This window comes from Typha angustifolia, chromosome 10, assembly GCF_048772165.1.
Source record: "Typha angustifolia cultivar Huaian chromosome 10, ASM4877216v1, whole genome shotgun sequence".
NCBI classification, from domain to species: domain Eukaryota; kingdom Viridiplantae; phylum Streptophyta; class Magnoliopsida; order Poales; family Typhaceae; genus Typha; species Typha angustifolia.
In genome coordinates this window covers 42,529-55,150 of record NC_133248.1, presented here as the reverse complement: position 1 = coordinate 55,150, position 12,622 = coordinate 42,529, and the positions used below count along the sequence as shown (strand labels likewise).

Here is a 12,622-nt window from a genome sequence, read left to right as displayed (position 1 = left end):
AAAAAAAGTTTCCTGGACAGTGCACACTCCAGTATCACGTCCAGATTCATCTTTACTCCTTTTGGTAACAGAGACACATGTATGGCTGTATGAAAGGTTGTAAGTTTTACTTCAACTATAATATGGTGGGCGTTTCTTTGGTATAAAGTTAATTCTTTATCAATCAATTTGATGAAGATCGAATGGTTAAAATCTTTAAGAATATAACATGAATGAAAGATATTATAGGTAATTTTATTTAGATATACAATCTTGCACGTTATTTTTTGATAATTATATTATCTTAATATTTTCTCAAGTAAAAGACATATATATTATTAACTGAGAGTAATGAATATATATCAAAATACGGGTATTGAAGTCTTTTATAGTTAACATGATAAAATTTTAATTAAATTTTATCTTTTTGATTATTTACATATATCTCCCATTAGTTTAATATTGATTTAAATTAAACTTTAATAGATAAAGATAGAGAATTATATTTAAATTAAAGTTTATCTCCAAATAATCAAATTTAAATTATTTAATATTAAATGATATCTCCTATAATTAAACATAATTATATTTAAGAGAGAAATCTTAACGGAATAAAAAAAACGTGTAGAGCGCTTCTTCCGTACTGTAAAGTTAATTATTTATTAATTTTAAGAATATAATAAAAAAATTGAAAAGTTAGGCGAATGTAATTAAATCTTTTTTATAATTTTTAAATGTGCAGTGAAATATTTACCTAATATCGTACGGCTTGATTGTGAAGTCTTGAGTCATCACCAACCGCACCAAATTTCTATGATTTTTGGTCCCAAATAATTTTAAATAATTTTATTTTTATATAAGGGTAGCTAATCTTTTTTTAATCAAATTTTGATTCTAATAGTACTTAATTAGATTTGGTTAATTAAATAATATTTTTGAAAAGAGCACAATAATAAATTATGATATTTAAAAGTCTTTTTTAGTGCAATTACGTAAAAGAAACCCAAAAAAATCTCTTATAATTAATTAGTCAATCGACAGAAAGATCTCCTCTACTGTGCACGCTGCGGTGATTAAATCACTTATTCACTCGCCCGCTTTAGTCGTTTCCACGAAGAAATTAAAAAAGAAGAGGTAAGATTACGATGTGGTAATTGGATCCACTAGATCGGGCCATAAATTTCGAGCCCCCCGGACTCCCATCGACCGTTCCACCTCTCACGTGGTCAAAGTAGTTACGCTGTGCCTGCGGCATCCAACGGCCGAGATCGTCCTGATGGCGTCGGAGAATAGCAAGATCTTGATCATCGGAGGGACAGGGTACATCGGAAAGCACATCGTGGCGGCCAGCGCGCGGTCCGGTCACCCCACCTTCGCCCTGGTGAGAGATACCGCTCCCTCCAACCCTTCTAAGGCCCAGCTCCTCCAAAGCTTCAAGGACTCCGGCGTCACCCTCGTCAAGGTAAGGTTAACTCCTCCTCTCTCTCTCTCTCACCCAATACCCTAACCCTAACCCCAGCGCTCATCTTTAGGGAGACCTCTTCGATCACGAGAGCTTGGTGAAGGTGATCAAGACCGTCGATGTGGTGATCTCCACCGTCGGTCCCCGTCAATTGGCGGATCAGACGAAGATTATAGCCGCCATCAAGGAAGCCGGTAACGTCAAGGTTAGGTTTTACTCTCTCTCTGTCTTCCGTTTTCTTTTCATATAATTATTTGGTCACTATTATGGGTGATGGGATCCGGGCACCTTCTAGTAGGTGGATAGTTTATTGTCCGGTGTTTGGAACCAAATTCAAATGGATTTCAATTGGTAATTGACTAATTTCATTTCAAATGAATTCCACTATTTGACATAGGAATTTATTTCAATATATTATGTTCTCCTATTATAGCTTTTTAACGAATTAATTATACAATATATAACGACTTAATCGTGCGATAATGTGTGGATACTGCTCTTCTAGCATTGATTTCATTGTCTGAAGACTTGCAATTGTGGGTGGGCTTGTAGAGGTTCTTACCGTCTGAGTTCGGAAACGATGCAGATCGCGTGCACGCTGTGGATCCAGCAAAGAGGATATTTGCCGCCAAGGTGCAGATCCGGCGTGCCATTGAGGCAGAGGGGATACCCTGCACCTATGTCTCCTCTAACAGCTTTGCAGGGTATTTCCTCCCAACTTTAGGACAGCCCGGAGCTGCCGGTCCTCCGACCGACAAAGTTGCCATCTTAGGTGATGGAAATGCCAAAGGTAACAAGAATTATGACCTCCAGGAAGCTTCCTTCACAAGTCGTATAAATGCATCAATTAACTTATCCTGTTCCATTTCATTCGTTCAGCGATATTTGTCGATGAAGATGACATTGGCGCATACACCATTAAGGCAGTGGATGACCCCAGAACCTTGAACAAGATTTTATATCTGAAACCACCTGCCAATGTCTTATCCCACAATGAGCTCGTCTCACTCTGGGAGAAGAAAACTGGCAAGACTTTTGAGAAGGAATATGTTCCTGAAGAGGTGGTTCTGAAGCAGATTCAAGGTATTAATTGTTGTCAAATTGGAAGCCTGATGTATATATCTACTAATTCATCTCACCGCTTACTGTGTTCCAGAATCTCCAGTGCCAATTAATGTACTGCTCGCGATCAACCACTCTATCCATGTCAAGGGAGACCAGACCAACTTTGAGATCGAACCGTCCTTTGGCGTCGAGGCTAGCGAGCTCTACCCTGACGTCAAATACACTACAGTTGACGAATACCTTAACCGTTTACTTTAGGAGTCCGTAACCGAGCAATGATAGTGCAGTCAGGAATGTCAATGAAACAGCTCGATGAGCTCGCTATGTTGTTATCTATGTTTTAGTTATTTGTGAAAGACTTTCAATAAATCCAATAAATAGGATTAGTTGAATCATGTAGATATAATTCTAGAGATATTCAAATAATATAAAAAGCTACCTGAATCAATAGACATTGCCATTGATACTAAAAGGAAGAAGGAAGATGAAGGAGATGGTTAAGAAATTCTAAAAATAGGTTTTTACATCTTTCAGTTTCACACGTAATGGGAATAGGAACTGAATCGATATTTTATTAAAACATTTCTCAGGGATCACAACCCAATAAGCTTTATTGTCACAAGTCCATTAATTACAACATGAGCTTCTATACATTTAGAACTATATCAATTTATTTATATTTTTAAAGTTTAAAAATAAATTTAAATTTATAGATCACTTAAGTGGGTTTAATATTAATTACAGATCCATATATATTTTATTAAACATATGAACCCACTAATCAAATTATTAACAATTTGTTACGGTTTGTCCGCATTGTGCTTTAATACAAGCTATACTTTTTTTACTTGATAATATGAGTCTTTGCATAAAGCTATCTCTCTTTTAATAAGTAGAAAAAGAAGTATTCAAGTAACCTACATCACTTTTAAGGTAGCTAGGCATTAACTTAGACACATCCTTTATGGCGTGAAGGTAGACATGATCATCGGGCGGGCCGCCCCGGATTTCAGCCGGGCTTTTCGGGCCAACCGGGCTTAAGCATTTGTTCACGGCCCGACCCATCAATCACTCGGGCTGGGCCGGGTTCGGGCCGGGCTAGAATAGTGTAGCCCGTTATCGCCCGTGAGAGATCGTGCTAGCCGGTCGGGCCGGGCCGGCCCGACCCACCAATCACTCGACCCAACTCATATTTTAGCTATTTTTAGAATTTTTTTAACTATTAGCTCATTTTTTTTAAAAATTATTTATATTCCTCCATCTAAAAAAATTTAAAATAAATTAATTTTTTTTTAAAGGTGTGCTTAAAATAATGCAAAACGGTATAATACCAAAAAAAATTTACTGTAGCAACGGTAAATTACTGTAGCAGAATGCAAGGTACTGTAGCAAATGGGCGGGCCACTGTAGCATAACGGGCGGGCTTAGTTGCGGGCTAAACGAGCGGGCTTTCGGGCCGGGTCGGGCGGGCAAAGGGCTGGCCCGTGCCGCCTATGGGTAGTTCGGGCTTGGGCCGGGCCTAAACCGGGTCCTGGCCGGGCCGGGCATGGGCGAACTGGGCCATTTGACCATGTCTACCTGAAGGAGATATTTCAGCATGGAGCAACTGAGAAGTGTATCATTCATCTTATGGTAAATGACCCCAACCTCCCAGTTGATTGTAACATTCTTCTTATGGTGGAAGAATGGAATAGGTGGATTTCAATGTTCTTATCCCTTTAAGGTCTTCTACTCGATCGAATAACTCTGCTCATTATCTTGTCAATTTTACTATTCAAACGAAATCTTGTACCGAATGGACTAATCCACCCTCAAATTAAATTCTGTAATCTTGGTTGTTTAATGAACTTTGTATACTGACTTTGCCTAGAAAAAAGTCTAGTTGTAGTTAATAAATTAAACTCAAATGCAAGTAATTCTCTCTTCTTCTTCTTTTTTTAATGAAACAAATGCAAGAAATCCTGTTTGGAGAATTGTTATGGGTATACATAGTTGATGTTTTCTACTCTCGCTTCAAAGACTAAAAGCATCTATGAGGCAGGCACCTCTCATTGGCTTCCGTTTATCTTTTTTGACTTTGATATGAAGAACAATTGACTGACAAAATATAGTGAAATTTATTGAAAATGCTATGCCTTTTATTTCTATTAATATTTACATCCTATTATATAATATTTATTATTTGATCCCTACATTCTCCCTACAATTCTTCAAACACACTTTATGTTAATTTTATTCTAGAAGTAAAAAGTTCCTACAGCTTGATCCGTAACAGTGCACGAATCTGGACGGTTTCCTGGACATCGCGCGTTCCAATATCACGTCCAGATTCATCTTTACTCCTTTTGGTAACAGAGACACCTGTATGGCTATATGAAAGGTTGCAAGTTTTACTTCAATCCTAATATCGTTGGCGTTTCTTTGCGATGAGTTTGACGTTTCTTTGCGATGAGTTTGATAAAGATTTAACGGATAAGATTTTAAGGGTATAAAAGGAATAAAAGATATTACGATTTTAGTAGATAATTTTTTTTAGTTATACAATCTTGCACGTTATTTTTCGATAATTATATTATCTTAATATTTTATTAAGTAAAAGATATATATATCATTAACCGAGAGTAATTTATATATATCAAAATAAGGGTATTAATGCATTTTATAATTAACATGATAAAAATGTAATTAAATTTTATCTTTTTGATTATTTTTTATTATTTACATATATCTCCCATTAGTTTAAGATTGATTTAAATTAAATTTTAATAGATAAAGATAGAGAATTATATTTAAATTGAAGTTTATCTCCAAATAATAAAATTTAAATTATTTGATCTTAAATGATATCTCCTATAATTAAGATATAATTATATTTAAGAGAGAAATCTTAATGGAATAAAAAAAAAGTGTAGAACAGATAATCTTTATGATTTTGGGTCCCAGATAATTTTAAACAATTTTATTTTTATATAAGGGTAGGTAATCTTTTTTAATCAAATTTTGATTCTAATAGTACTTAATTACATTTGGTTAATTAAATAATATTTTTGAAAAGAGCACAATAATAAATTATGATATTTAAAAGTCTTTTTTAGTGCAATTACGTAAAAGAAACCCAAAAAAATCTCTTATAATTAATTAGTCAATCGACAGAAAGATCTCCTCTACTGTGCACGCTGCGGTGATTAAATCACTTATTCACTCGCCCGCTTTAGTCGTTTCCACGAAGAAATTAAAAAAGAAGAGGTAAGATTACGATGTGGTAATTGGATCCACTAGATCGGGCCATAAATTTCGATTTCGAGCCCCCCGGACTCCCATCGACCGTTCCACCTCTCACGTGGTCAAATAGTTACGCTGTGCCTGCGGCATCCAACGGCCGAGATCGTCCTGATGGCGTCGGAGAATAGCAAGATCTTGATCATCGGAGGGACAGGGTACATCGGAAAGCACATCGTGGCGGCCAGCGCGCGGTCCGGTCACCCCACCTTCGCCCTGGTGAGAGATACCGCTCCCTCCAACCCTTCTAAGGCCCAGCTCCTCCAAAGCTTCAAGGACTCTGGCGTCACCCTCGTCAAGGTAAGGTTAACTCCTCCTCCTCCTCCTCTCTCTCTCTCTTTCACCCAATACCCTAACCCTAACCCCAGCGCTCATCTTTAGGGAGACCTCTACGATCACGAGAGCTTGGTGAAGGTGATCAAGACCGTCGATGTGGTGATCTCCACCGTCGGTGCCCTACAATTGGCGGATCAGACGAAGATTATAGCCGCCATCAAGGAAGCCGGTAACGTCAAGGTTAGGTTTTACTCTCTCTGTCTTCCGTTTTCTTTTCATATAATTATTTTGTCATTATTATGGGTGATGGGATCCGGTCACCTTCTAGTAGGTGGATATTTTATTTTCCGGTGTTTGGAACCAAATTCAAATGGATTTCAATTGGTAATTGATTAATTTCATTTCAAATGAATTCCACTATTTGACATAGGAATTTATTTCAATATATTATGTTCTCCTATTATAGCTTTTTAACGAATTAATTATACAATATATAACGACTTAATCGTGCGATAATTGTGTGGATACTGCTCTTCTAGCATTGATTTCATTGTCTGAAGACTTGCAATTGTGGGTGGGCGTGTAGAGGTTCTTACCGTCTGAGTTCGGAAACGATGTGGATCGCGTGCACGCTGTGGACCCAGCAAAGCGGACATTTGCCGTTAAGGTGCAGATCCGGCGTGCCATTGAGGCAGAGGGGATACCCTACACCTATGTCTCTTCTAACTGCTTTGCAGGGTATTTCCTCCCAACTTTAGGACAGCCCGGAGCTGCCGGTCCTCCGACCGACAAGGTTGTCATCTTAGGTGATGGAAATGCCAAAGGTAACAAGAATTATGACCTCCAGGAAGCTTCCTTCACAAGTCGTATAAATGCATCAATTAACTTATCCTATTCCATTTCATTCGTTCAGCGATATTTGTCGATGAAGATGACATTGGCGCATACACCATTAAGGCAGTGGATGACCCCAGAACATTGAACAAGATTTTATATCTGAGACCACCTGCCAATGTCTTATCCCACAATGAGCTCGTCTCACTCTGGGAGAAGAAAACTGGCAAGACTTTTGAGAAGGAATATGTTCCTGAAGAGGTGGTTCTGAAGCAGATTCAAGGTATTAATTGTTGACAAATTGGAAGCGTTCTAGTTTCTTCTGGTTATACGTACTATCGACGTATATACGTACTAATCTCACTGCTTACTGTGCTCCAGAATCTCCAATGCCGATTAATATATTTCTTGCAATAAACCATTCTATCTATGTCAAGGGAGACCAGACCAACTTTGAGATCGAGCCGTCCGTTGGCGTGGAGGCTAGTGAACTCTACCCTGACGTCAAATACACTACAGTTGACGAATACCTTAACCGTTTACTTTAGGAGTCCGTAGTGCAGTCAGGAATGTCAATAAAACAGCCCGATGAGCTCGTTATGTTGTTATGTGATGCCTTGGTTTTACTACCTGCAATCTGTGCCCTTGTGCTGTGAACCTTGGATTTGAGTGTTATAATGGAAGTTGTACTAGTTGTATTTGATATTTGAGTCTTTGCAGAAAGTTCTCTCTTTGTTAATAAATATATATATATATATATGAGCGTTTTTTTTTCTAACCGTAGATTAAATTATTTATCATTGTTTAATGAATATCTAAGGACATAATAAGAATAAAAGATATTACCGAATCAGTAGGTAATTAATATTTTTTAGATATATAATTTTGCACATTATATCTTAATATTTTATCAAGTAAAAGACGTATATATCCTTAGATGGAGTAATGTATATATATCAAAATAAGGATATTGATATCTTTTATGGTTAACTTGATAAAAAATAAATTATATTTTATCTCTTTAATTATTTTTTATTACTTAGATATATCTCTTATTAGTTTAAGATTGATTTAAATTAAATTTAATAGATAGAGATAGAGAATCATATTTAAATTAAAGTTTATCTCCAAAGAATTAAATTTAAATTATTTAATATTAAATGATATCTCATATAATTAAGGCATAATTATATTTAAGAGATAAATCTTAACGGAAGAAAAAAAAACATATTTTCGTACCGTAGAATTAATTATTTATCAATCAGTTTGATGAATATCTAACGGTTAAGATCTTCAAGGGTATAATAGAAAAGTTGGGAAGTTAGCCACACATAATTAAATCTTTTTGACTAATATGCTCTCTTTTTTTTGCATATTGTGATTTTGGAACTGGTACCGGGTATGAAAACTGATTATTATTGTTGTTCAATTAAGATTATAATTTTTAAAAGGGTATTAGAGTATTTGCCATATATATATATATATATAATGTATTGGAGTAACTTATATCAGTTAATAAAAAGAAGATTGTATTCAATCCTCTCCGGAATTTCCAATGTCTTTGAATATAAGAATACCTATCTGCCACTCTCCTTGCTCATGACCAAAAAGGTCACGAGTTCAACTCAAACTCCAAACAATATTGTAGAGAAATTGTTTGGTGGTTGGTAGTTTGATGGCTTAGCTCGATTCGGTTGATGGCTCGACAGTGCGTGTAACAACCCAATTTAAAAAAAAAAAAATTCTGGGCACGACGCGACCGGCCACACTGTGGCCGGCCTCGTGCCCATGCAAGCTGCGCATGCAGCTTGCGTGGTGGGGGCGCCACGCGCCCGCTACCGCTGTCGCAGCCAATGGGCTGCGACCAGCTGGCCGCGGCGGGCCCCGGCGTCGCCGCAAACCGCCCCCCCTCACCGCCTTCCCTCTCTCTCTTTAAATCTCTCTCTCTCTCTCTCTCCCGTTTGGTCTCTCTCTAAACCTCTCTCTCTCTCTCTCTCGCCGAGGCCGGACTATCGCCGCCGTCGCCACCTCCACGCGCACCGGTGAGCTCTTTCTCCTCCTCTCTCTTCTTCTCTCTTCTTCTCTCTTCTTCTCTCTCTCTCTCTCTCTCTCTCTTTCTCTCTCTCTTTCTCTTCTTCTTACCTTGGGCTTGGGCCCGTCGGAGCCGAGCCGCCGGCGAGAGGCCGGTAGCTGGCTGGCCACCAGCTGCCGGTGACCTCCCCGCCGGCCCGGGTCCGCACCTCCCTCCTCCTTCTTCCCTTCTTCTCTTTTCTTTTCTTCTCTTCTTCTTCTTCTTCCTTTCTTCCTTCTTCTTTCTTCTTCTTCATCTTCCTCAGCTATTTCCCTTCTGCAATAGTGCTGGGCTCGGCCCAGCACTGTAGCAGACAGTGCCGAGCCCAGCACTGTGACAAGGGATTGCTCCCTTTTTAATTTGTTTATATTAATTATATGATTTAGTTTTTAAAATTTAGGTGAATCAGTTATCTGGATGATAGATTATTTTAATAATTTATACTCTCTAGCATAAGTATTAGTTAAGTATTATTAGTATAATAATTTATTAATTATAGTTATAAGTACTTGCATATGATTATATATAGTATAACCACTGTTTATTAGATTAATACATGTAATCATATAGATAATAATCTTATATTTTATATAGTTAGTTTTATTAAAAATAATTAAATTTTATAAGTTTCTATTGATGTTTATGTATGCTTATACATGCATATATTTAATACATTTGAGTATACAATGTGTTTCTAGTAACTTATCATTATTATTATATATTATTTTCTATGCAATAAAATGCTGAGCTCAGATAATCATTTTTATATTTATGAATAATGATTAATATATGTATGATTAGTAACTAGTTAAGTAAAAGTAATAATTGCCATATAATTGAATAAGGTTATCATAATTATATATATATAAGGTATATCAAGTTATTTAATAAAATCAAATAATTTTATTATATTTTACACCAATGTATTCTAAATGGGATAAACGGCTAACATCATATTATTTAAATATTTTCAGACTCCGAACCCCCTTATTTGAGACCCCGTGGACCTTGCTAGCGATGAGTGTCACTTGGTTACCTGACAGATGTAAGAGCTGTGTGGTTTGTATCTTCTGATCAGACTGTGAGTAGTCTTATCCCCTAGATCCCTTTCTCAAATTAGGTTATATTATATATTATGTACATGCATGTTTTGACCTCCAGCATGATTATATGACTTTATCTAGAGATGATTACCGTCGAGCATATTTTTATCATGCATGTAATGAGGCTGATCTTTGATATGAATATGATAATGATAAATAAGGATGGTTGGAGATGATTATACTGTTATGGTTTTATGTCGAGATGATTTCTAGTATGAGTGTACATGTGATAGACTAGCGAGAGTATGCATGTGTTAGATACATGGTTGGAGACTTCATTGCAGCATTTTTCTCTTGATTCCCGTTCCACCTAAATTTCTATTATGCATTGACTCGTTATTGTACTGGATATATGCATATGATCTGTCATTTAAAAAGAAAGCATGAAATATGATTGATATGATAGTTGATAGAAAGCGTGGGGATACCTGAGTAGGAGCCAGGGTTAGGGGTGCCTGGATTGATGATTGTGGTCGCTGATATGCAATATCTCGTGGCCCATGTCCGAGGTCAGTTGAGTCTGTGCGCACAGACAATCGGACACATGCCGTTCGCCAGGGCATATGTGGCGAGTTATCCTCACGAGGTTTCTATCAACTATGTGGGGTGCTCGGTCTGGATGGATGTTGATACTCTTAGCGGATGGCAGGGTATGGTTATATTTGAGATACTCCTTGCGGATGGCAGAGTATGCTCGGAGCCTTCGGGCATGATGTTGAGACCGGGTACCGGGTGTTGACTGTGCACAGTGGTCTAGTATGATGATATTATACCGAGATGTCGGTGATGATTATGATGTTGAGAAATGCATATGATTTCATTATCATTCGGTTACCTGATTATCGAGTAGTCAATATTAATCATATATGATTGCATTTGATTTCATAGTATTGTCATGGTCGGGATGCATCATGTGTCATATTTGAGAGAGAAAGTTATGATGATTATATGACGTGGTGACCTATTTATTCATTATCGAGGATTATGTATTCTTATCAGTTATGACATGTTATCTACTTTTCATTTATGTATTATTGAGGATACATTCATATACTCATTCATGACATTATGCTCTGTCTAATTCATATTATCCAGTACATGATTTACTCTTTGTTTGACACCACTGATTCGGGGTAAGGTCTATTCACTGAGCCTTTTGCTCATGACTCTCTTTATTTTCTCCCTTTCCAAAACCCAGTGAACGAGAGGAGCGGATACTCCCTTAGAGGTCTTGCCGGTGGAGTGAGGAGTAGAGTGTGGTTAGTGTTATATGCCAGATGAGTTATCTTATCTAATGTATTAGTGGACATCCTCCAAAGTGTATCTGTATCCTTGTCTTATATTTTAGTTAAAGGGTGACTTTGTACTTGTATAATTATGTATATACTCTATGGTGTATATGTAGTTGTGAAAAGCTCTTGATGATGTGTTGTGGCTCGTGTGGGCCCACCGTATAGGGTTATTTGTATGCTTGTTGACAGTAGACTTGAGTTATTCTTAGTTTAGATGTTGTGGATAAAATTATGATTGTTGCTAAAGTTTATTTGATTGTCAAGAATCAACCAAATGGTCGTGCTACGCACGTGCCCGTGTGGCCTCGTGCCATGCACGTGTTTAGAGTTGGGTGTCATATTAATACTGAAAGAAGACATTTTAGTTACTATGTAATATAAATTGATATATAGTTACTAAATATCCAATGAGATGCTTTTACTATTCACTATTATGCTAAATGTAAAAATAAATTATAGAGAATATATATGTATTATGGGTCGGTCATAAATAAGTATAGTAGATTGGGCTACTGGTCAGTGCACAAATGCTTAACCTATGCCACCACCAATATCTCGAGCTCATAATGGGGTCAGACCTAAATCGAGCTCTTATCGGGCTTAGCTCGATTAAACCAGGCAGTTTGAGCTGGATTTGATCTAGTCGGGTCCAATGATCATGTCTACATAGTGGGTAAGATTGTATCTACCACCCAAAATATCTTCCAAATTAAATTTCACCTTATCCTTATTATTATGAGCAACCCAAGACAAACTAGCTTGGAAATCACTCCTTGTCTACCACACTAAAAGGTAATTTTGATTAGAGCTTTGTGAAGCCTAAGTAATTCTAACCAACGTTTCTATAATCTCTTTGTTACCCTCTTCTGCCCACAACTAATTGTCCGAGTCCAATAGCCTCCCCACAATCATTTTGCCAACAAGGTCATATTCATATCATGCAAGTTTGTAATCCTTATCCCTCTAAAACTACTTTATTCTACAAATCTTGTTGTATTTAGTAAGGAAATACCATTTTCTTTTCTCCCTAGTACCTTTCCAACACTGCAAAAAGACTTCAATCTTAATCCATGAATTCTTTTCCTAACTTAGATATGCATATGAAAAAGAAAACTAATATAAATGCACAACACTTAATACTCAGTTTAATAAGAGTAGCTACCTTTACGATAGCATCTTTCCTCTCCAACTAGACAACTTTTTCTTTGTTTTATCAATAAACAAGAGTTGATTGTGCTACAATTTAATTATTAGTTATTTA

The 12,622-nt window shown here is 36.9% G+C and overlaps 2 protein-coding genes across 2 annotated transcripts; both read left to right on the top strand.

Moving 5' to 3' along the window:
* Positions 1-1,101: 1,101 nt before the first annotated feature.
* Positions 1,102-2,909, top strand: LOC140768568 (eugenol synthase 1-like). The gene is made up of 5 exons (XM_073108893.1): positions 1,102-1,441; positions 1,512-1,646; positions 1,994-2,231; positions 2,321-2,524; positions 2,598-2,909. The coding sequence occupies exons 1-5, from the start codon at positions 1,256-1,258 to the stop codon at positions 2,762-2,764; spliced, it is 930 nt and encodes a 309-aa protein (XP_072964994.1). The 5' UTR covers positions 1,102-1,255; the 3' UTR covers positions 2,765-2,909.
* Positions 2,910-5,778: 2,869 nt separating this feature from the next.
* Positions 5,779-7,598, top strand: LOC140768513 (eugenol synthase 1-like). Its single transcript, XM_073108814.1, has 5 exons — positions 5,779-6,085; positions 6,167-6,301; positions 6,648-6,885; positions 6,975-7,178; positions 7,277-7,598. The coding sequence occupies exons 1-5, from the start codon at positions 5,900-5,902 to the stop codon at positions 7,441-7,443; spliced, it is 930 nt and encodes a 309-aa protein (XP_072964915.1). The 5' UTR covers positions 5,779-5,899; the 3' UTR covers positions 7,444-7,598.
* The last annotated feature ends 5,024 nt before the right edge of the window (positions 7,599-12,622 follow it).

Coding starts and splice junctions, on each gene's coding strand:
- LOC140768568 (XM_073108893.1), top strand. CDS start 1,256: ATGGCGTCGGAGAATAGCAAGATCTTGATCATCGGAGGGACAGGGTAC. Junction 1,442..1,511: donor CCGGCGTCACCCTCGTCAAG/GTAAGGTTAACT, acceptor GCTCATCTTTAG/GGAGACCTCTTCGATCACGA. Junction 1,647..1,993: donor AGGAAGCCGGTAACGTCAAG/GTTAGGTTTTAC, acceptor GTGGGCTTGTAG/AGGTTCTTACCGTCTGAGTT.
- LOC140768513 (XM_073108814.1), top strand. CDS start 5,900: ATGGCGTCGGAGAATAGCAAGATCTTGATCATCGGAGGGACAGGGTAC. Junction 6,086..6,166: donor CTGGCGTCACCCTCGTCAAG/GTAAGGTTAACT, acceptor GCTCATCTTTAG/GGAGACCTCTACGATCACGA. Junction 7,179..7,276: donor GGTTCTGAAGCAGATTCAAG/GTATTAATTGTT, acceptor ACTGTGCTCCAG/AATCTCCAATGCCGATTAAT.